The sequence below is a fragment of the Lithobates pipiens genome, unplaced genomic scaffold (assembly GCF_037356315.1).
Source record: "Lithobates pipiens isolate NorthernLeopardFrog02 unplaced genomic scaffold, aLitPip1_a1.2 Scaffold_10, whole genome shotgun sequence".
Taxonomy (NCBI): Eukaryota; Metazoa; Chordata; class Amphibia; order Anura; family Ranidae; genus Lithobates; species Lithobates pipiens.
Window position 1 is genome coordinate 45,949,424 of NW_027507686.1, and position 24,120 is coordinate 45,973,543.

The 24,120-nt window shown below is 44.5% G+C and overlaps 1 protein-coding gene across 1 annotated transcript in view; it reads left to right on the plus strand.

Moving 5' to 3' along the window:
* Positions 1-2,455: 2,455 nt before the first annotated feature.
* Positions 2,456-24,120, plus strand: part of WWOX (WW domain containing oxidoreductase) — a 1,357,802-nt gene continuing 1,336,137 nt past the window's right edge. The window contains exons 1-4 of the mRNA XM_077454509.1: positions 2,456-2,719; positions 12,775-12,982; positions 15,321-15,385; positions 20,762-20,819. Of these exons, the coding sequence (XP_077310635.1) occupies positions 12,876-12,982; positions 15,321-15,385; positions 20,762-20,819 (230 nt within the window). The 5' untranslated portion in view covers positions 2,456-2,719; positions 12,775-12,875. The remainder of the gene's footprint in view (positions 2,720-12,774; positions 12,983-15,320; positions 15,386-20,761; positions 20,820-24,120) is intronic.

Sequence of the window (24,120 nt, forward strand, 5' to 3'; positions counted from 1 at the left end):
CCCCCCAAATGACCCCATTTTGGAAAGTAGACACCCCAAGCTATTTACTGAGAGGCATGTTGAGTCCATGGAATATTTTATATTTTGCCAAAAGTTGCGGGAATATTACAAACTTTTTTTTTTTTGCACAAAGTTGTCACTAAATGATATATTGCTCACACATGCTATGGGCAGAAGTCAAATTACACCCCAAAATAAATTCTGCTGCTTCTCCCGAGTACGGGGATACCACATGTGGGGGACTTTTTGGGAGCCTAGTTAACTAGCTACCTAGCGACACTAGCGACACTGATGCAGCGTTCAGAAAAATTATCGCTTAGTGACACTGGCAAAAGGGGGTGAAAGGGTTAACTAGCGGAAATCAGGGGGTTAAAAACATTATTGGGTAGTATATCGGGGTACCTAGCGCTATAAAAACCTGGCGGTGAACCTAAAAAAATAACTAGCTACCTAGCGACTGTAGCGACACTAATGCAGCGATCAGAAAAACGATCGCTTAGTGACACTGGCAAAAGGGGGTGAAAGGGTTAACTAGCGGCAATCAGGGGGTTAAAAACATTATTGGGTAGTATATCGGGGTACCTAGCGATATAAAAACCTGGCGGTGAACCTAAAAAAATAACTAGCTACCTAGCGACACTAGCGACACATGCAGCGATCAGAAAAATGATCGCTTAGTGACACTGGCAAAAGGGGGTGAAAGGGTTAACTCTAGGGGCAATCAGGGGGTTAAATCTTTATTGGGGGGTGATAGGGGGCTACCCTGGACCTAACACTAACTGTCCTGACAGTTTTTACTGTCACAACTGACACTGAATGCATTGATCAGTAAAGAAATGATCAATGCAATCAGTGACACTGTGACTGGGGGGGGAGGGGGGATCGGGGGGCGATCGGGGGGGGGATCGGGGGGGGTTTGTGTGCCTGTGTGTACCTACATGTCAGTGTAGTGTTCGTGCAGACTTACTTTTACTCTTCTCCTCGTAGTCCGGTCAAAAAGACCGCCCTGAGGAGAATGACATCACTTCCTCCTTCCTGTGTAAACAATACACAGGGGAGGAAGCTTCTCATTGGCCAGGAGCGATCCAGAGGGGGTGGCCGAAAACGAACGGCCATCCCCTCATCACGGAGCGCTCCTGGACCGAATCGGACCGCCGTAACCAGCGGGAGGGGGTCCGATGGGACCCCCCACCCGCTGGAAGGCAATCACGTAGATGTACGTGATTATGCCTGCCTGTGCTATTGTGCTGACGTACAATGGCAATACGGCGGTCCTCAAGTGGTTAAATACGGCCCTGGTCAGGATCAATATATTTTGGGTAGGATTTTTTTTTCTTAAGGTCAGGTTCACACTATAACCCGCTGCAGATCGCACAGGAGCGCTAGGCGTCCCTGTTCCCTGTTTCAGGGACGAATCAGGGCCGATTCTATGCCTGAATACGGCCCCAAAACTGAGCCAAAAACGCATAGTGTTTTTGTGCAGTGTGCTCCGCAGCCGCAATGGAGATATGTGAACCGGCTCCATAGGGAGCCAGTCACATTCTCCTGCTATGTGAATTGGATGCGGTGAAATCCGCATCTAAATCGCATAGTTATCCAAGTTATGTCTCAACATGTTGTTCAAAATAATGTTTTTTCCCCTGTTATCGACACACATAACAAACTTGGTACAATACTACAGTATGTATCCTTCATATACATTTGATCTATTGTCACCACCTGCTACTGTTATTGTTGATGTCTATATGGAATACATTTCCCTTTTTGTTTCTTTCAATGAAATAAGATTGAACTAAATCGCATAGGTTTGAACGGTTCCTAAAAGTATTTTTTAATTTAGTATCAGTGGCAGTTAGTGTCAGCGTGTTTTAGGTAGGATATAAAAACAAAACAAAATGCACATTATTGCTTGTGGGCTGTACTATGGGTGCAAACAACAACTAACATACAGATATGTGGTATTGCTGTGATCATCAGGAGCAGGAGAATTTATTTTGGGTTGTTCTTGGGTGGAAGGTTTTAGTAATAGCAAAAAATATATAGCTACATTTTAATTTTTTTATTTTATAACAGATTTTCTTTGATCATATAAAAAAACAAATAAAATAATCATAATAATATCAGGGAGATATCCATTACTATTTACCACCAAAAGAAAGCTATTTTCTCCTTTAAAATAAACGCGGTATAATCCACCTGGATACACAAAGTAGTTGTGATGATATATACAGTTTTACTAACACATGTCAAAGTTGCAAAATTGTGTTCAGTCATTAATATTTGTTTTACCCTCAGTCACTAAAGGGGTTAAACAACGCAGACGCTTCTCGCCTAACATGAATTCATAACGACACGCCTGCTTTGCATTCGGTCACCGCGGCACGCTGCGTGACATGTGACAGATGAACATTGCCCTGGGAACTGTGCGGCGTGGCCTGTGTTTCCGGAGGGTGCCATTCTGAGAACACAGGAAGTATAAATACACAGAGACCAGCCAGTGTATAGAATTGTGTGTGTGCAGCCCATGTGAGTGGTTGTGCAGACTCTGATCTCTGGACAAGCTGCTTGTTGTGTCCATTCACAGGACTGATCTCCCTTGTATACAGCCTGTGAAGAGGAAAAGGCTTTGTCCCCAGGAGCTTGCAATCTAGTGACACTGGGAAAAGTCAACCTGTATTAACCCTTCTGGAGCTTGAACTGCCATCAGCATCATCACAAGGCAAGTGCCTTATCCCCCCCTCACCCCCCCACCAGGCTCCTATTGTCTATTGACATTTCTTTTGTTACAGTTCACGGAGCTGTATACATGGATAAGGATCTTTATTTTCAGCCATGTGACATGATTTTCACTTTAAAAAATAAAGATCCCTATCGTGGTGTTTAGGGATGAGCTCCGGCGTGTTCGCATGCTCCATGTGCAGAGCCCGCCAGGAATTCGGCGCAGAGCTGCGCTAATCACAGGCGGTGAGACATTGCCCGATCTCTGCAGCAGCACATCGTGGCAATGTATCACTGCCTGTGAATAGCGCAGCGCTGCGCCAACTTCCTGGCAGGCTCTGCACGTGGAGCATGCCAACACGCCGGAGCTCATCCTTAGTGGTGTTGTAGCTCTGTGAATGGAACATTTCTCACATTGGGCTCAGTCTGTATATGGGCGTACGGCTGTACAGAGTAAAACACTTTGTTGTGGTGCCCGGAAGCGGCAACCTGCAATGCTTTGCCTGTTGACTAGACATGTGCCATTCGTTTCGTACGAATCGAAAATACGTATGAATTTCCGGAAATTCGTACGCATCCGAAATATGAATTTTTATGCATACGAATTCCGTACGAAATTTCGTATATGAACTTTGGATCCAAATTCTGTTACAACAGAATGTTCATTACCTACAATTATTCATTATGATGAAGTTAAAAACCCAGGAAGTCAGCACAGCACAGGGATGGTGGGAGCCCCTCACAATAAGCACAGCACAAGGATGGTGGGAGCCCCTCACAATGAGCACAGCACAGGGATGGTGGGAGCCCATCAATGATAATTTCATCATAACGAACATCCGTAATTGTTACAAAAAGTTTACGAATCTAACGAAAATTTGTATTTCGTACGAATCCAAATTTAATTTCGAAATGTGAATTCATTTTTAAATGGAATGAAACAAATTTTTTGACGACTACTGTTGACAATACATGTAAACATGAGTGCTAGCAGTTCCATGCGTATAGCTGCGCGTAGTTAGACGCAATTCAATCTGCCTCAACAACAATCATATTCTACTCTGTACAGCCACACCCTGTGTTCAAGAGCCTTAAGGTTTCACTTACACTAGCGGTTTGGGGCAGTAAAACCCTGCATTTTTACTGCCCCCACCCAGCCGCTATCCCCTTTAGCTGCACGGGTTTAAACTAAGGATGAGCTCCGGCGTGTTCGCACGTCCCACGTACAGAGCCCGCCAAAAAGTCGGCACTGTGCTAATCACAGGCAGTGAGACGTTGTCCCGATACGTGGCGGCAAAGGTCAGGAAATGTCTCACTGCCTGTGATTAGCGCAGCGCCGACTTCCTGGCGGGCTCTGCACGTGGGCTGTGCGAACACGCCGGAGCTCATCCTTAGTTTTCACATGCCGCAGCCAAGACGCTTTGCTTCTTGGCAGGAATTACAGTGCCTTGAAAAAGTATTCATACCCCTTGACATTTTCCACATTTTGTCATGTTGCAACCAAAAACATGAATGTATTTTATTGGGATTTTATGTGATAGACCAACACAAAGTGGTACATAATTGCGAAGTGGAATAAATTATAAATGTTTTTCAAAATTTGTATGCAGCCCCCTTTGCTCTGATACCCCTAACTAAAATCTAGTGGAACCAATTTCCTTCAGAAGTCACCTAATTAGTAAATTGAGTCCACCTGTGTATAATTTAATCTCAGTATAAATCCAGCTGTTCTGTGAAGCCCTCGGAGTTTTGTTAGAGAACGTTAGTAAACAAACAAACAGCATCATGAAGGTCAAGGAACAACCCAGACAGGTCAGAAATAAAGTTGTGGAGAAATTTAAAGCAGGGTTAGGCTTTAAAAAAATATCCCAAGCTTTAAACATCCCGTGAAGCACTGGAAATTGAAAGAATAAGGCACAACTGCAAACCTACCAAGACATGTCCATCCACCAAAACTGACCGGCCGGGCAAGGAGAGCATTCATCAGAGAAGCAGCCAAGTGGTCCATGGTAACTCTGGAGGAGCTGCAGAGATCCACAAGTCAGGTGGGAGAATCTGCCCACACAACAACTATTAGTCATGCACTCCACAAATCTGCCCTTTATAGAAGAGTGGCAAGAAGAAAGCCATTGTTGAAATAAAGCCATAAGAAGTCCTGTTTGCAGTTTGTGAGAAGCCATGTGGAGGACACAGCAAACATGTGGAAGAAGAATCTCTAGTCAGATGAGATCAAAATGAAAACTTGGCCTAAAAGCAAAACGCTATGTGTGCCAAAAAACTAACACTGCACATCACCCTGAACACACCATCCACACTGTGAAACATGATGGTGGCAGCATCATGTTGGCGAAATGCCTTTCTTCAGCAGGGACAGGGAAGCTGGTCAGAGTTGATGGGAAGATGGATGGAGCCAAATACAGGGAAATCATAGAAGAAAACCTGTTAGTTTGCAAAAGACTTGAGACTGGGGTGGAGGTTCACCTTCCAGCAGGACAACGACCCTAAACATACAGCCAGAGCTACAATTGAATGGTTTAGATCAGGGGTAGGGATGAGCTCAGGCGTGTTTGCATGGAACACGTGCAGAGCCCGCCAGGAAGTCGGCAGGGCGCTGCGCTAATCACAGGCAGTGAGACATTGCCCCGATGTGCGGCTGCAGAGATCGGCAATGTCTGATTGCCTGTGATTAGCGCAACGCCCTGCCGACTTCCTGGCAGGCTCTGCACTTGTTCCATGCAAACACGCCAGAGCTCATCCCTAATCGGGGGTCTCCAAACTTTTTAGCCCAAGGGCCACATTGTAGATTTTATAAATATCCACGGGCCGAATTTTTTTTATTTATAAATAAATTTTAAAAATGTAATCTTGTCAGAGCCTTTCTGCATGTCTGTGTCCCTGTCAGAGCCTTTCCACACTTCCGTGTCCCCATCAGAGCCTTTCCGCATGTCTGTGTCCCCCACCCTGATTATACCCCCCCAATCTGATCACACCACCCCCCATATACCCCCCAAGCCTGATTACCACCACCCCAGATACCTCCAGTCTGATCACACCCCCCCCCCTCCTCATACCTCTCCCCTAACACACCCCTCCACCATCACACACACACACACCTTTTGGGTTTTGCAGTCCTGTGGTGTTTCCTCCAGATAATGTCAGTGGAGGAATCTGCAGCACACCAGGGTGGGTTAGCTGTCACTGGAGCAGGCACGGTGGCAGCTGCACAGAGCAGGAGCCTAATCCACTCCAACCTTGTCCTCTACCGCCACTCCCCCAGCCTGACTCGAGCACGTACAGCCAGCCCACATCCATGCTGCCCGACAGTGGGGCTCCGCCTCCTCCCTGTGAGCATGGGAATCCACCCTACCACTCCGCCTTCCTCTGCCTCATTGGATCCGCTCTGACAGCGGCACACATACATTGCCCCACCTGCCTTCTGCTCTGTCCCACTGTCTAAAGCGCACAGGGGGAATTGAAGCGGGCCGGGGTTTGGAGACCCCTGGTTTAGAGCAAAGCATATTCATGTGTTAGAATGGCCCAGTCAAAGTCCAGACCTAAATCCAACTGAGAATCTGTGGCAAGACTTGAAAATTGCTGTTCACAGATGCTCTCCATCCAATCTGACAGAGCTTGAGATTTTTTTCAAAGAAGAATGGGAACAAATGTCACTCTCTAGAGTGCAAAGCTGGTAGAGACATCCCCAAAAAGACTTGCAGCTGTAATTGCAGAAAAAGGAGGTTCTACAAAGTTCTACACGCTTTTCACATATTTATTTGTAAAAAATGTGAAAACCATTTATTATATCCTTTCCACTTCACAATTATGTGCCACTTTGTGTTGGTCTATCACATAAAATCCCAATAAAACACATTTACATTTTTGGTTGTAACATGACAAAATGTGGAAAATTTCAAGGGGTATGAATACTTTTTCAAGGCACTGTATGCTCCCTGTCCATTGCATTGAGAATAGTGCCCACTGAACATGACCCAATCAATTGAGTTAAACTGCTTTGGAAGTACCCCACAACTGGGTGCTAGGCAGGGGGGTTGCAGCGCACTACTGTGGGTACAAGAAGTTAAAGCTGGTGCTGAAGAAGCGATACAATGGGGTTGATCCACCAAATAGAGTTGCCACCTCATCCCTTTAAGGCTCGGTTCGCACTTGTGCGATGTGAGAACCCTGCGAATAAACTGCAGGTCCCCGCATTGCACCCCACACACACGGCAGTTCACATTGCCATATGCGAACTGCTGGGGAGTGTCATTATATGTTAACAACACCCCCATTTCAGCTCTCATATCGCACTGCGAACTGACAGTTCGGACATGAATCGGATCTCATATGTGTGAACACACATGCGATTCGATTCTGGTCCGAACAGAAAAAAGGGTCCTGTACATGTTTGGACCAAATGCAGTGCGATATCAGCCATACTATCTGTATGGCTGATATTGCACCGCACAGACCTCGCATGTAATGTGAACAGCAGTGCGCTGCAAATTACATGCAATGTCTGGTATCGCACAAGTGTGAACCAGCCCTAAACCCGAACACCTTTGAATTAAACGGACCAAAAGTTGGAACACCCCTAGTGGTGGACTTTTTAGGCACGTACAGTAGATATCAGATTTTTTAAGACACAAAGAAAGTTTTTTTATTGAAAAAACATTAAGAAGAACACATAAAACAAGGAATTCACCGTTCCCCATATTTTTGAATTACACAGGTTCTGAGGCTAATTAAATGTAGATAAGAATCCAAGTGCGTTTAATTCCCACCTTAATCAGCCACAGAACCTGTGTAATTAATATAAGTTTGAGTTTAAAGGCAAATAGACTGTGCACTTTGCAAGTGCAGATTCATTATTTTCCCCAGAGCTTAAGCAGGCCATAGACGTGTGATTTTCTTTCCTGCAACCACGGGTCAGTGTTGGGTGAATCGGGGAGCCTTTCCTGCCGGTAGAACACAATGATTATTGCTCGTGACTAAAGCCACTGGCAATATTCGCATGCTAGAAATCTGACATGCTGATGGTACCCAAGTCAATTGATGGATCGACACCCTTTGCAACTATAACAGCTTCGACTCTTCTGGGAAGGCTGTTCACAAGGTTTAGGAGTGTGTCTATGGGAATGTTTGACCATTCTTCCAGAACCACCTTTGTGAGGTCAGGCATGGATGTTGGATTAGAAGGCCTGGCTCGTGATCTCTGCTCTAATTCATCCCAAAGGGGTTCTATTGGGTTGAGTTCAGGACTCTGTGCAGGCCAGTCAAGTTCCTCCACCCCAAACTCACTCATCCATGTCTTTATGGACCTTGCTTTGTGCACTGGTCCAAATCATTTGATGGAGGGGTAATTATGGTGTGGGGTCATTTTTCAGGGGTTGGGTTTGGCCCCTTAGTTCCTGTGAAGGGAACTCTTAAGGCATCAGCATAACAAAACATTTTGGACAATTTCATGCTCCCAACTTTGTAGGAACAGTTTGGGGATGGCCCCTTCCTGTTCCAACATGACTGCACACCAGTGTACAAAGCAAGGTCCATAAAGACATGGATGAGCGAGTTTGCGGTGGAGGAACTAGACGAATTAGACGAACGAGAAGAATTTTTCCATCAGATCATTATGTGTATGGCCACCATGATCATATAAGGATCTTTATTTTCAGCCATGTGATTGTCACCCCCCGGTTACACCAAATCCGACTTTGAAATTGCAAAGCTGCGTGTAGGTGGTTGACATCTGTGAATTTCATGCATAGGCAAGTCACATCTGAAATCGACAAAAGTAGTGCAGGTGCTACTTTTTCAAATCGGTGCGGTGCTGCAAAAGTCGCTGTCGCACCAAACAGTTCCATTGCCAACAATAATGAGCGACTTGTCATGCGATTTGGACCTGTCAAATCGCATGACTCCAACACATTTCACTTTGCCCACCGGAGCTTACTCATGAGACCTTTTGAGTAAGCTCTGGTGGGCGGAGTGAAACAGGTTGGAGGCGCTGCCTGGCAGGGGTCCAGGCTGAGAAAGCCATTCACTATTATACAGCAGGTCTTGACTTGATGTGCGGCTCCTGGGACTCGTCGCTCTCTACCATTGCCTGGAGTGTAGACAAGCGCCCTTCCCAGCCAGCACTCACAGCGGTGGGCACAGGACTTCCTACCCATACAGCCTGAGCGACTCGCACACATATCCTTGGTTCACATCTACAGTGTGCCACAGCATCTGACAACGCACATTGTGATTGCTCTATGCTTTTAATTAACCACTTCAGCTCCAGAAGGTTTACCCTCCTTGATGACCAGACCATTTTTTGTGATACTGCACTGCTTTACTTTAACTGACAATTGCGCAGTCGACGATGCTGTACCCAAATAAAATGTATGTCTTTTTTTGCCACAAATAGAGCTTTCTTTTGGTGGTATTTGATCACCTCTGCGGTTTTGTATTTTTGAGCTGTAAATAATTTTGAAAAAAACAACGATATTTTCACTTTCTGCTATAAAACGTATCTAATAAAAAAAAAATGTAAGACTAATTTTTTTTATAAATTGAAACCAATATGTATTCTGCTACATATTTTTGGTTAAAAAAAAATCCTAATAAGCGTATATTGTTTTTTGAGAGAATGTTTAGGAAATCACGTCTAAAGGGATGCAGACCCTGTAGCTTTCCTCATTAGAGACCTGCAGGTACAGCAGCGGATTAATAATTATAGAATCACTCCCATTATACTCACTTTACCCACATGGAGACAGACAAACACACAGGGATTGCTGCAGAATAATATAAGGTAGGAATTTGCAACAAAGTTTGTTAAAATCCTTGCAATGTACAGAGATCACCCAGAGGGGAAGGTTTTTTTCTCCACAAAAGTGGAGTTACCCATTAAAGCGGGAGTCCGCCGGGAGTTCCGCCGTTTTTTTTTTTTTTTAAAAGCCAGCAGCTACAAATACTGCAGCTGCTAATTTTTAAAATAATGACACTTACCCGCCCAGCGCGCCCGCGATGTCGGCACCCGAAGCCGATCTCTCGATCGTCTCTCGGGTGCTGCCGCCGCCATCTTGGGTATGGGAATCAGGAAGTGGAGCCTTTCGGCTTAATTTCCCGGTTCCCTACTGCGCATGCGCGAGTCACGCTGCGCAATAAGGATGGTCCCCGCTGTCTCTGGGATCTGTGTGTTTCCCAGCAGGCAGCGGGGGACTTTCGGAAAGGGGCGTAGATTCTGCGGAAAGGGGCGTACCTTCTGCAGAATCTACGCCGGAAGTGGGTGCAGATACCTGTACTGTACAGGTACCTGCACCCCCCCCTCCCCCCTGAAAGGTGCCAATTGTGGTGCCGGAGGGGGGGGAGGGTTCCAATGAGCGGAAGGTCCACTTTAGGGTGGACCTCCACTTTAAGGAGATTCATCCTTCCTATGTGTCCTGTTTAACGTTATCATCGAATGTAAAAGAAAATCAAAACGTTTGTGTTGGCACCAGAAGAGGAATAGAGGGGATGTCTTCCAATGAGGACACTAGTCTTGGTGACAACCAGGGATCCCCTCACTTTGGAGGGATTTCCTCTAGACATGCGCACTGACGAAAAAATTGTTCATTTTTGTTTTATTCCTTTTTCTGTTTTTTTTTTTTGTTTCCCCGTTTTTTGTGTCATTTGTTATGATCGCAATTCGTAAATTTGAAAATGCGAAAATTCGAAAGAATAACTAATAACTATTAAATTATAGGTATTGGAATTTCCATTCAAATTTGGCTCTTAGTGAGCGTTACATTTATCCAAACTTACGAATTATCTGAAATAACAAATGCCGCATCTAAACAAATGGAATGAAACTAATTAATAATAAATAACAATAATAATATATATTTTTTCATTATTAATTCGTTATGTTCCCTTTTTTTAGATATGGCATTTGTTATTTCAGATAAATTCATATTTGTTACGTTCACTAGCAGCCAAACTTGAAAGGAAATTCCAATACCTATAATTTAATAGTTAGTAATAATTAAGTTATTATAAGTTAGTTATTATTTCAGGTTTTCGGATTTGCGTATTTTCAAATGTATGAATATTCAGAAAAGTTTGTTAACCACTTCACATCCCAGCAAAAATAGTAATTAATAGTATAAAAATAGTAATTAATAGTAATTAATCATAGTAATATGACGCCCGCAAATGGGATCCCCCATCCTGGGCGGGCATCATATGACGTTCTTCCCTTTCCGGCCGTCTAGGGGGCGCGTGCGCACCAATCGGGACCCGGTGCACGTGCCCGGCGGCCGTGATGTCCGCCGAGAACCCATGATTGCCCGGGAACACAGCAGGACCGTGGATCTGTGTATGTAAACGCACAGATCCACGGTCCTGTCAGAGGAGAGGAGAACGATGGTGTGTTCCCAGTACAGAGGAACACCGATCGGTCTCCTCCCCTTGTGAGTCCCCCCCCCCCTACAGTTAGAATCACACCCAGGGAACATAATTAACCCCTCCCTAGCCCCCTGGTGTTAACTCCTTCCCTCCCAGTCACATTTACACAGTAATCAGTGCAATTTTATAGCACCGATCGCTGTGTAAATGTGAATGGTCCCAAAAATATGTCAAAAGTGTCCGTCACAATGTCACAGTCACGAAAAAAATTGCAGATTGCCGTTTATTACTAGTAGAAAAAAAAAAAAAGCCATAAACTATCCCCTATTGTATAGACGCTATAACTTTTGCGCAAACCAATCAATATACGCTTATTGCGTTTTTTTTTGGGTTTTTTTACCAAAAATATGTAGAAGAATACGTATCGGCCTAAACTGAGGAAAAAAAAATTTTTTTGTTTTTTTTTAAAAATGGGATATTTATTATAGTAAAAAATATTGTGTTTTTTTCAAAATTGTCGCTCTTCTTTTTTGCGCAAACCAATCAATATACACTTATTGCGATTTTTTTTTTTTTTTTACCAAAAATATGTAGCATACGTATCAGCCTAAACAGGAAAAAAAATAGGGTTTTTTTAAAAAAAAATGGGATATTTATTATAGCAAAAAGTAAAAAAAAAAGTTCTATTTGTAGGGAAAAAAGTACGTCAATTTTGTTTGGGTGCAACGTCGCACGACCATGTAATTTTCATTCAAAGTGTGACAGTGCTGAAAACTAAAAATTGGTCTGTGCAGGAAGGGGGTGAAAATGCCCTGTATTGAAGTGGTTAAACAGGTTTTCGTTAATTCCGAACTAATGAAGTAGTCGAAATTCATTAAAAAAAACTAATTCAGAATTAAATTAATTGCATGTGTCTTAATTTCCTCTCACTCCCTGTTTTGGCAATAGTTATTATTATTTCAGATTTTCGGATTTGCGTGTTTGCAAATTTCCGAATATTCGTAAAAGTTTGTTTAACAGGTTTCGTTAATTCGGATAATTCCGAATTAACAAAGTAGTCCAAATTCATTGAAAAAACGAATTTGAAATGAAATGAATCGCACGTGTCTAAATTTTCCTCTCACTTCCTGTTTTGGTAATGGGACAGGAAGTGAAGGGAATCTTCCCAATGGGACACAGATGGCAAAGAAAAGGAAAAAAAAACGGACAAACCGTCAGGGGTTATAACCCTTCCTTACTCTATACAAAATGAAAGAAAACAAAACAAAACATTGAAAGGTGCCATCTTCAAGGGTTGTCATACTGATCATAGAGTCGCCGTACATAAAAATCACATTCAGTATCATTACGGGTAGCTGAGCCGGGTTATCGTCAAGGCTGGTGTGTTTCCTCCACCCACCAGCCCAAGTACAGCCTGTCTCAAAGACTTGAATGGCAATGTGCTGCTATATTCTAGTATTAGGCACTGCTTTTGTAATCATATAGCATATGGGCATATGCAAAAAAATAGAAAAAGAAGTATGCTGCACTTCTTTACAGTATCCAAAATAAAAAACTTTTTTTTTTTTTATTGTTTTTATGGAGTGTGGAATTTTTATTGGTTGGACATGAATAGGTTGAGCTCTTGTTATTTCTGGTCCTGTGTTTTTTGGATATAACCAGAGTCATGCTTTCTCTTTCTGTTTACAGAGCGCTGGAGACCCCTGGTGGCGAGATTACATACTGTTTGAAGCCAGAGAAGCCCAAGTTATTCGCATTAAATTTGACATTACTGTAGCTGCAGCAGTGCCATGGCAGCCCTGAAGTACGCCGGCCTCGACGATACAGACAGCGAGGATGAGCTGCCACCAGGATGGGAGGAGAGGAGCACAAAGGATGGTTGGGTTTACTATGCAAAGTAAGGCTTCATTATGCGACAGAAATGTGTACAGCAAGAAACTATAAGCAGCTTTGTTGGAACCTTTAAGGCTACGTTCACACGAGCCTCCTGGGTTTGGTTAATTTAACTGCAGGAGTAATTTTTTGAGACTTATAAACAAACTTTATTCTATCCAGCTCCTGTGTTTACATGTACTTGTGTTTTACATGCACCTAAACACAGATAAACATGTCTATATGTATTTAGAAATGTCCTATAAAGAAATGCAAAGATGAGCATCAGTGTCTTCCGAATTCATTGCTACATTAACTCCATACTTTCCCTCTTTTTTTTTTTTATTACTCCCGTGAGCTTAGGGTTGCCACTTTTTCTTCAAGCCAAACCTGAACACTTTAGCGCTGCACAGAAAAAAAAATATTTTTTAGCATACACTATACAGGATAGATACAGGATACATACAGGATTGTAACAGACCAGAGACACCTTTTGGGCACTCCAAAGAGAATAGTACTGCAGTGTGTATAGTGTCCCCCCACCCTCCTGTCAGGCCCTGTACCAAGTCACATTCTTGTCTGAATGTTGTGTCCGGGTTTCAGGTGGACTGAAACCTGGACACATGATTCAAAACCTGAACTTTCCGGGTGAATCCTTGACAGGTGGCAACCCTACGTGAGCTGCAGGCCGGGTCATTCCCACCCCACAACTCACATAAACAAAGAGGCAGGATTCAGTTAAGACCCAACATACAACTCAATGGAGTAAAAAAAGAGTGCTGGTTTAGAGTTCAGGTAGAGATGAGTTCAGAGGACACCTAAGCTCATCTCTAGTCATTGTCAGTATAAATGAGGCCTAAAGTAAATTAATTTTTTAGGTATGTTAAAATATTTAAACAGTGCTGGCAGTTACTTTAACAACTTGACCTCAAAAGGTTTTACCCCCTTTGTCACTAGGGCATTTTTTGCTATTCAGCATTATGCTACTTTAGCTGGCAATTGTGCAATCATGCAACACTGTATGCAAATGAAATTTGTATAATTTTTTTCCACACAAAACAAGTTTTCTTTTAGCCCCTGTTCACACCTATGCGAATTAGATGTGTGTTTCCCTGCATCTAATTCATAGTAGGAGAATGTGACTGGCTCCCTATGGAGCCGGTTCACATATCTCCGGGGCGGCTGCGGAACGCACTGCAGAAAAAACGGCTGCATCTTTGGCTCCGTTTCAGGGCCGAATTCAGGCATAGAATCGGCCCTGATTCATCCCTGAAATGGGGAACAGGGATGCACAGCGCTCCTGTGTGTTCCGCAGCGGGTTATAGTGTGAAACCGGGCTTAGTGGTATTTAACTATGTGACTGTGATAGTGTGGCAGACAATCTAGCGCTAAATGACTGAGAGGGACATTAACTGACACTGATGTCACTAGTGACACTAATTCAGTGATACTAATGACACTGATGAGGGGTTAACTGTGCACCTAATAAATGTAATGTGTGCTGCTTTTACTAACAGATGTGTCTGCTTTTTCTTCCTGAACTCAGAGTTGATTTCAGAAAGAAGAAACAGACAGATCGTTGTCTGCGTACAGAGTTCTGTGTGTTTGTCAACACAAAAAATATGTGCTGTGATTGGCCACAGCTGATCAATATCATTGGCTGACATCTGCTGTGTCCAATTAGAGCGTGGGACGGCATGTGCGCTGCCAAACCAGGAGGTACACCACGACTAACAGCCACTTTAAACAAGCTGCTAGCAGGCTTCAGAACTTCTTAAAGCTTGGTGAAAGCCTGCTGAAACCTGCTAGCAGCTTTATTAAAGTGGCAATCAGCACTCCTATTAGCATCGGTGTTCTATATATACAAACTGGAGCTGAATGGTGCACTAAAATTTGCAAATTATTTGTCAAAGCTTGCTGTTCATACTGCTCTTATACAAGTTTAGGAAACTGAGGAAGAGGAGTTGCTGTAGATGTTGTATGATGCCCGCCATGCCTTTCTTTTGGCTGGCAGGAAATGGTGTCAGCTCTGCCTAGTTGCTGCTTGGTAAACTGCCCCCCCCCACCCCACCTTTCCACAATATAAGAAAGAATTGTTTTGTATTCCAAAATAAGAACTTGGAGGTCTGACTGCGCTCCCTGAGATAACAGAGTGAAAAGGACACAGAACAGTGATACATTTCTGACAAGGTCGCTTATCAAACAGATATAACAAAATGCTTTCAATGTTATATTTCGCAGGACAAAATAGAGCAAATAAAAGAAGATATAGTTTGGGTTTACATACACTTTATTAAAATGAACCCTCCAGAATATATGAATTATGTGCCAATAAAGAAATGTTTCTGTTTTTCATTTAATAGCCACTTAGATGAGAAAACTCAGTGGGAGCACCCAAAAACGGGAAAGCGGAAGAGAATCGCAGGAGGTTGGTAATGACTTCACTGTCTTTAACTTATGTTGTTTCCTTTATATATCAGTGAATTATAGGAGTAATGTTTCCTGCATGAGCCACTCTTTGTATCAGTAGCCATGGGAGGTATGGTAGTATATAGGCATTTCATTAGCCCGTGTTCTATATTAATGCTTCTATCATTATACATGCTGCAGATTATTTTTAATTCTTATACAGTATGTGTTGGTTGACCATACACAGGAGGATTTAATTGAATGGAAACCACAGATTTGTACCCTTGGCGATTTCCCATTGGTGGAAAAGCTCAGTTAGCAAAGATCAAAACCGGTTGGCTGAACGTCATCGGGCTGCCATGTCCTTTGTGAAGACAATGTTATTCTCTAGTTTGGGCTTTTTACAGACATATTCATTTTTATGTATTTCTTTGCATATACCGTATATACTCGAGTATAGGCCGACCCGAATATAAGCCGAGGCCCCCAATTTACCCCCAAAAAAACTGGCAAACTTATTGACTCGTGTATAAGCCGAGGGTGAGACATGCCTGTCCATCCCTGTGTGTGTGTCCGTCCATCCCTGTGTGTCCGTCCATCCCTGTGTGTCCGTCCATCCCTGTGTGTCCGTCCATCCATCCCTGTGTGTGTGTGTGTCCATCCATCCATCCATCCCTGTGTGTGTGTGTCTCCATCCATCCATCCATCCATCCCTGTGTGTGTGTGTCTCCATCCATCCATCCCTGTGTGTGTGTGTCTCCATCCATCCATCCATCCCTGTGTGTGTGTGTATCCATCCATCCCTGTGTGTGTGTGTGTCTCCATCCATCCATCCGTGTGTGTGTGTGTGTGTGTGTGTGTGTGTGTGTGTGTGTGTGTGTGTGTGTGTGTGTGTGTGTGTCCAGCCTACCTGTGTCCCGAGCCTTTGTCCCGAGCCTCCGTCCCGTGCCTTGCCTCCTTGCCTCCGTCCCGTGCCTTGCCTCCGTCCCGTGTCGTGCCTTGTCTTGCCTCCGTCCCGTCCCGTCCCGTGCCGTGCCTTGCCTTGCCTTGCCTCCGTCCCGTGCCCTCTTCGTCGGCGCCTCGGCGGCCATTGTAAAATTCAAAAGCCGCGCCTCCGCCTTCGCCTGTGATAGGCGGAACACTGAATTTCCCAGCAGCCTGTGTTCCGCCTATCACGGACATCGTATCATCCTCGTCCGTAGTACGAGGATGAGACGATGTCCGTGATAGGCGGAACACAGGCTGCTGGGAAATTCAGTGTTCCGCCTATCACAGGCGAAGGCGGAGCCGGAGGCGCGGCTTTTGAATTATAGAATGGCCGCTGTCTGTCTGCTCGACACGCTGATCGAGCGGGCAGACAGCGATGACTCGAGTATAAGCCGAGGGGGGCACTTTCAGCCTCAAAAAAGAGGCTGAAAATCTCGGCTTATACTCGAGTATATACGGTACATCTTGCCTGAAGCTATCTATCTACAGTGCCCTTGAGATTTTCCACATTTTGTCATGTTACAGCCAAACATGTAAATGTATTTGTAGCAAAATCTTTAGCCTCTTCCAGTCTAATGAGGACCTCCAAGGCCAAAGATAGTTGACATCCTTCCATATGTAGTGGGTTGTGAGGCATAGTAGGTGCAAAGATGGTGAAAGTCGCCAGACACTTCTTGGATGCAAAAGAGATTTTATTTCTTTTAACAGTCCTTTTATATTTTGGAGAGAAAGAGGGTTAGGGCCAGGACACCATTGAGTGGTTGCAATTTCAGACTGAGACTTCAATAGGACAGCCGTACAGGGAAAGGCCCAACAAGGCGCCACTTATGCACGTTCCTAACAGTTCCTAACACAAAGTTCAACAGTTCTCCCAGCTTCACTACAACTTCTACTTGTAGTTCTTCAGCCCCTTGAGCTCCTAGTCTCTCACTGGACTCACTGATTTACTGACTATGAATCCCTTGACCTCCTCAAGGCTTTTGCTGTGGAATCGCCTTCAAGCATCTACCATGCTTCTCTGCTGGGTCCCTAGCTTGGCACTCCAGATACCTCTCAAGCTTCACGCCTGCTGACCGGCTCCGTCCCTGGTTTGACGCAGAAGGCTGCTCTGCAAGCGTCACCTCTGCTGGTTGGGTCCCTGACATGATAACTGCCAGAAGTTTCCCGATTCTCCACCGTGCCCGTTCTTTGAGAATACTGCTACAGTGCTTGCTTCAGTTACTCACTGTGGTCCCTGGTAAAGGTGGATGGTCCTTTTGTGGCGGCAGCTCCCCTTCTACCTCCGACCACTGACAGGTTCTCCGGCCGACAGAACAGTCACTTTTGGTTGGACTGCAAGCCGCAGTCCCAACTCTGCGCTGCCCTGTCACTTCTGGATAGGCCCTCACACAGCCTGATGCCCACAGGATAGGCCCAATTTCTGGCCTAGCAGCCTGGGGTGTACGGCACACGTCCACCTAGACAGCAGTCAGGATGGTACAGAACACTGATCACCTGACTCCACCCAAATATATAGGTTTTTCCAGAAGGCCAAGGGATTCAAGAAAACCTCTGCCCATTGCCTGAGATTCCCCATATACTTATAACCTGACCTTGGGTTGCCCTTCTTATATCTAGTACCAACAAGTTCCCGGCCACCTAGTGGTAGAAGAGAAAAGTGCAACAAGGCCAAACTTAGGGAGAAATCAATAGATCTCTATCAATTAACTGAGGTAGCTACTCCTGGCATGCAATCTGGTGAGGAGCTCCCTGACTAAATCCCAGGGTTCTACATATTTTATTGGGATTTTATGTGATAGACCAACACAAAGTTGCACATAATTGTGAAGTTGAAGGACAATGCTAAATGGTTTTCCAAATCTATGACAAATATCTGAAAAGTGTGGCGTGCATTTTGTATTTAGCCCCCTTTACTCTAATACCCCTAACTAAAATCTAGTGGAACCAACTCATGGAGCACTGTTCAATCCATCATCCGAATATGGAAAGAATAAGGCACAACTGCAAACCTACCAAGACATGGCCGTCCACCTAAACTGACAGGCTGGGCAAGGAGAGCATTAATCAGAGAAGCAGCCAAGAGGCCCATGGAAACTCTGGAGGAGCTGCAGAGATCCAAAGCTCAGGTGGAAGAATCTGTCCACAGGACAACTATTAGGCTTAGTTGATGCTGGAACCAGCTACGGATCACACAGGAACACTGTGCGCCCCTGTTCTCCGGTTCAGGGACAAATCGTGGCTGAATCTTTGCCTGAATTTGGCCCTGAAATGGCGCCAAAGACGCACAGTGCAGCGTGCTCCACAGCCGCCCCGGAGATATGTGAACCGGCTTCATAGAGAGCTGGTCACATTCTTCTGCTATGCGAATTGTATGTGGGGCCTTCGCATAGGTGTAAACCCAGCCTCAGTCATGCACTCCACAAATCTGGCCTTTATGGAAGAGTGTCAAGAAGAAAGCCATAAGAAGTCCGGTTTTCAGTTTGCGAGAAGCCATGTGGGGGACACAGCAAACATGTGGAAGAAGGTGCTCTGGTCAGATGAGACCAACATTGAACTTTTTGGCCTAAAGGCAAAACGTATGTGTGGCGGAAAACTAACACTGCACATCACCCTGAACACACCACCCCCACCGTGAAACATGTCAAACAATCGATCAGTGTGGTTTTCAACCATAATAACTATGGCACTGTGGTCACACAGTGACCAGTTTACTGTAACAGCTAAAGCCAGCAGGCTTTTCATTTTTGTCCATCTGTCAGCCTATGATAATAAAAAATAATAATGGACTGAGCATTTATTTAAACAGCATACCGAATGAAAGCCTTATAAATGAGACCGTAACATGTTTTCCAATTTTGATTTGCTCTTTCAATACATTTTATTGAAGCTGTCAGTATTTTGTCCAGTTTTGACTTCACAATCAAGCCAAGTTCTGCTGGTCGATTTTAAAGTGATTGTAAACCCTTACATATACCCAGTGAAGTGACTGGCCTTAGTTGCTACACAGAGATTAAAGTAAAACTCTTACATAGGTTGTACCTGTTTATCTGCAGCCATTCAAAGTCCAGAATTTATACAGCTTGTCTGAGCTGTCAGAAAAATAATGAGGGGAGCTGAAGTTACACTCCGCAGAGCTCAGTGAGATGTGTTCTGAGAGCTGATTGGAGGGTTTCTGTGGGATTGAGGTCTGGAGACTGGCTAAGCGACTCCAGAATCTTTAATGTGCTTCTTCTTGAGCCACTCCTTTGTTGCCTTGGTCATGTGTTTTGGGTCATTGTCATGCTGGAATACCCATCCACGACCCATTTTCAATGGACTGGCTGAGGTTTACAACCACTTTAATTCAAGGGCAGTAGATGCTTAGACTCTGGCGAATACATTATGAACTATCTACACTGTAGCACCTAGCTAGGAGGGTGCCACACATATATGCATAACTGAAATGTTTTTTATATCTGCCTGAAGTCATGATTTAGGTATTGTAGTTATTTATACACAAAAAGGATTGGCAGCTAACAGCCAGGAATGTTGTGATTTACTCTGAGCCCTTTCACACTGGGGCGGAAGTGGTAAAGCGCTGCTAGTTTTAGCGGCGCCTTACCACTGTTATAGTGGTGATTTGGCGCCTCTATTCGGGTGGGAGCAGGGCGCTTTTAACCCCCTAGAAGATGTTAAAAAGTGTTAAAAGCGCCCATGTAGCACATTCCAATGGGTAGGAGCAGTGTATACACCAATCGCAAACCACCCTAAAGATGCTGCTTGCAGGACTTTTTCTGATGTCCGGCAAGGACAGGACCCTAGTGTAAAAGCACTCGGCTCCCACACTGGCACTGCAGACGAACCATTTTTCAGGCGCTTCACATGCGCTATTTTTTTAGTTAAAGCACCTGAAAAATTCCCCAGTGTGAAAGGGGTCATATGCAGCGTACACACGATCGGAATTTCGGCCAGCAAAAGACCGATGAGAGCTTTTCATCGGAAAATGCGACCGTGTGTATGCTCCATCGGAATTTTGCTGGCTGAATTCCCACCAGCAAAAATTTGAGAGCATGTTCAAATTCCAAACGTGTGTATGCAATTCCGACACGCAAAACACGCATGCTCAGATTCAACTACGAGATGGAAGCTATTGGCTACTGGGTATGGAACTTCCTTTTTCTAGTCCCCTTGTACGTGTTATACGTCACCGCATTCTTGGCGGGTGCAATTTGGTATGACCATGTGTATGCAAGACAGCTTGAGCGAAATCCCGTTGGGAAAACCATCAGAGCTTTTTCCGACCAAAATTCTGATCGTGTGTACACGGCATAAGAGTTATTGCAGGGAACAGAAAGAGAAAGTGAACAAACCTGTTGGTGTATTTTCCATGTGAGTAGAAGGTTACTAAATCTGTATTTATGTCTTTCAGATCTACCATATGGTTGGGAACAAGAAACTGATGAAAACGGGCAAACGTATTTTGTTGAGTGAGTATGCATACATGTGTTGACAGTTTTGTTCGTATCAGAACAAGCCCATGGGATTGCAAACGTAGCTTAAAAACCAAATACAGGAAAAAATGCAATTCCAATAGTGCATTGTGAATCAATTACCTTACTTCTCAGTCTTGATTCCAAACACCTCTTCCTAAGTCACCCTACAGTGTAAACAATCATTCACAGTTTCCTCCTCTATGAACAATAATATCCTGCCCTGGGGAGCATTTTTCCCTGCTCGTTATCTTCCTGGGCACTGGTCTCTTCACAATCTACCAGCCCCCGCCTCTGGAGCCTATGAGAGAGGACCTGGCCACTAGAAGTGTGTTTCCTCCACCAATAGGAGTTGTCCACATCAAGCAGGTAGTGATGTGGACACCTGAAGAATGACCCCAGGAAGTTCACAGATTACAAGAGAAGGAGCATGATGTCACCGTGGCAAGGAAAAATGAGAAGGTCAATTGCAGGTCAGGCGCCCCTGTAAATGAACCCCTGAGGTCAGATGCCCCTATAAATAAACCCCTGAGGTCAGATGCCCCTGTAAATGAACCCCTGAGGTCAGATGCCCCTGTAAATGAACCCCTGAGGTCAGATGCCCCTGTAAATGAACCCCTGAGGTCAGATGCCCCTGTAAATGAACCCCTGAGGTCAGGTGCCCCTGTAAATGAACCCCTGAGGTCAGGTGCCCCTGTAAATGAACCCCTGAGGTCAGATGCCCCTGTAAATAAACCCCTGAGGTCAGATGCCCCTATAAATAAACCCCTGAGGTCAGATACCCCTATAAATAAACCCCTTGAGGTCTGATGCCCCTGTAAATGAACCCCTGAGGTCAGATGCCCCTGTAAATGAACCCCTGAGGTCAGGTGCCCCTGTAAATGAACCCCTGAGGTCAGATGCCCTTGTAAATGAACCCTAAACGATCGTAGAAGCATCTGAAACTGATCTCAAATGCAGGCTGAATGCACCTGAATAAGTAAAAACATACATGGAATCCACTTTACAAAAGTTGAGAATATCAACATGTATTTTAATAATTACCGATTTGTCAGTTAGACGGGACACCTCCAAAGCTCAGAGATCAATGTAAAAAAGTTTGTGGTGATGGAGCAAAGAGATGCCCCAGAAAAGCAATTAGGAGGGTCCGCCATGGTATATTATATTGCAAAATATCTTTATTAAAGTTACAAGTGTAAAATTTGATCCACTAAAGATATCTAATGACATAGTTGTGGAGATAATCCCCCATTGTACCCAACAATAAAAAACCAACACACTTTTTTTTATACCAAAAATGACAACGTTGTCACAATATGGCGCACAATTTCGGGGCCCCACACATGCATACACATACATAAACCAGCTAGGGGGAAAGAAAAAATGGTGCTGCTATTTAAAATTTAACAAACATGAAGACCTAATCCTGAGTTATCAATAATAGCGGGTCTACACATGCTGCATGTCCGTATGTCAAGTTTGTACGGATATTGTGTAGAAGAATTGTATCAACAGGTAAGTCAGGTACTTGAGGTTGTAAAGAGGGTCTGTGGCCTGAGTTGCAATATTAATCTGCCAGCTTGTAAAGATTTCTAAGAACTGCCAATTCACCCATATGTGTATAACATGGAAAGGAAGATTGCTGAATAATGAATAGTTCAGGCCAATCATATAGGGGTTAATTGGTTGTTGCGCATATTACCGTATATATGTGTATATGAACTACAGTGCCCCTTGGCCAAGTGAGGCATAGCAAACAGTCCTGGATCTACAGCCTAAAGGAATGAGCTGAGCCTCAAAATTTTCCTCGAGCCATAACCTAATATTGATTTACTTTGTTACCAAAAAATTGTTACCCAAACAATCTTGTCTACCTAATAATGGTCCCCTTTTAGTGTAGCAACAAAAATAAGGTAGCTCTATAGTGCTAGATGTCCCCCTGGCTACTGAGCCCAGTACCACATCTTCGGGCCCTGCCAGCCCTCATGGCTGCAGCTGCCTCTCTCCACTGCACATGTTTCCACGGTTCTTTCACCTGGTTCTGCACCCATCTCAGACTGCAATATCCCAGTCCTCTCAGGTGTGCCTCCCCAGTCCTTTCTTCTGGTTCTACACCCATCTCAGACTGCTCTCTATCAGTCCTCTCAGGCGTGTGTTCCCAGTCCTCTCAACTGTGCTTCACTCACCAGTCCTTCTGGCAGCTACCTGTACTTCCTCCTTGGAGATTTGCCTGGCAGTGCTCTCTCCCACTGTCCTCTCCTTGCTCCTCTTGACCAGGACACCTCTGTGTGTTGTCACCCCCCCCAGACTGGGGAATGCCCTCCAAGGCCACTGACAGCCTAACACTCCATCTCCAACTTCCACCCAACCAACAACTCCTCCCTCAGCTGTGCTGACCCTGGGTATTTAGGGAGGTCTGCCCCCTGCCAATCCAAATTGGGGATTGGTTAGGGCTCCTCAGAACAACCCAGGCAACTCCACCTCCCCTCTCCACCTCTCTTTCCAGAAAACACCAGAATGTTATGGAAAGTAGTAGAGGGACCTGGGGATGCTCTGCTGCCTGTGAGTCACCCATCGCTACCCTGAGCCACTCCTAGCCCAGATCAAAACAAACAGGACTGGCTGCCAGGCAGAACTGCCTAAATTGACCTACTCTGCCAAAGACCTATATACATACTTCTAGCAGCCTAGAGGGTGCTACATGTGCAACAAACTTGTGAAGCCTGGAATGTCTAGCAATAGCTTATCAAGTAATCTTGCAGCACAATTGCTTGCTATCTGGGATGTCACATGCCAAGAACAAGCAAACAACTAGTGAAGGTAGAATAAAGTCAACATACTTGTTCAACATCTGTAACTTTGATTTGTCAGTCACAGCCTGTGTATTTTCTCAACACAGTAAGACTCGGTTCACACTCGGGGCAACTTGTCAGGTGACTTAGCCTTCTGAGAAGTCGCACTCCATTCTGTACAATGGAACCGTTCTAATAGGAGCGACACAAGTCGCTCCGACTTAGAAAAAGGTTCCTGTACTACTTTTGGGGCGACTTCAGGTGACTTGCATTGACTTCTATACAGAAGTAATTTTGCAAGCCGCCGCTGAAGTTGGATGCAGGTCGCCTGAGGCAGTCGTGCTGCAAGTCGTCTGCCTCAGTGTGAACCGACCCTTAAAGGAAAACGTTGTTTTCTTCATTATGGATAGAGCAAGGGAGGGTTACCCTTAGTTTAATTTAAAAGTAATGCACTGTCTCTTTAAATCAGTGATTAATAAATATTCAAATGATACAGAATATCCTAA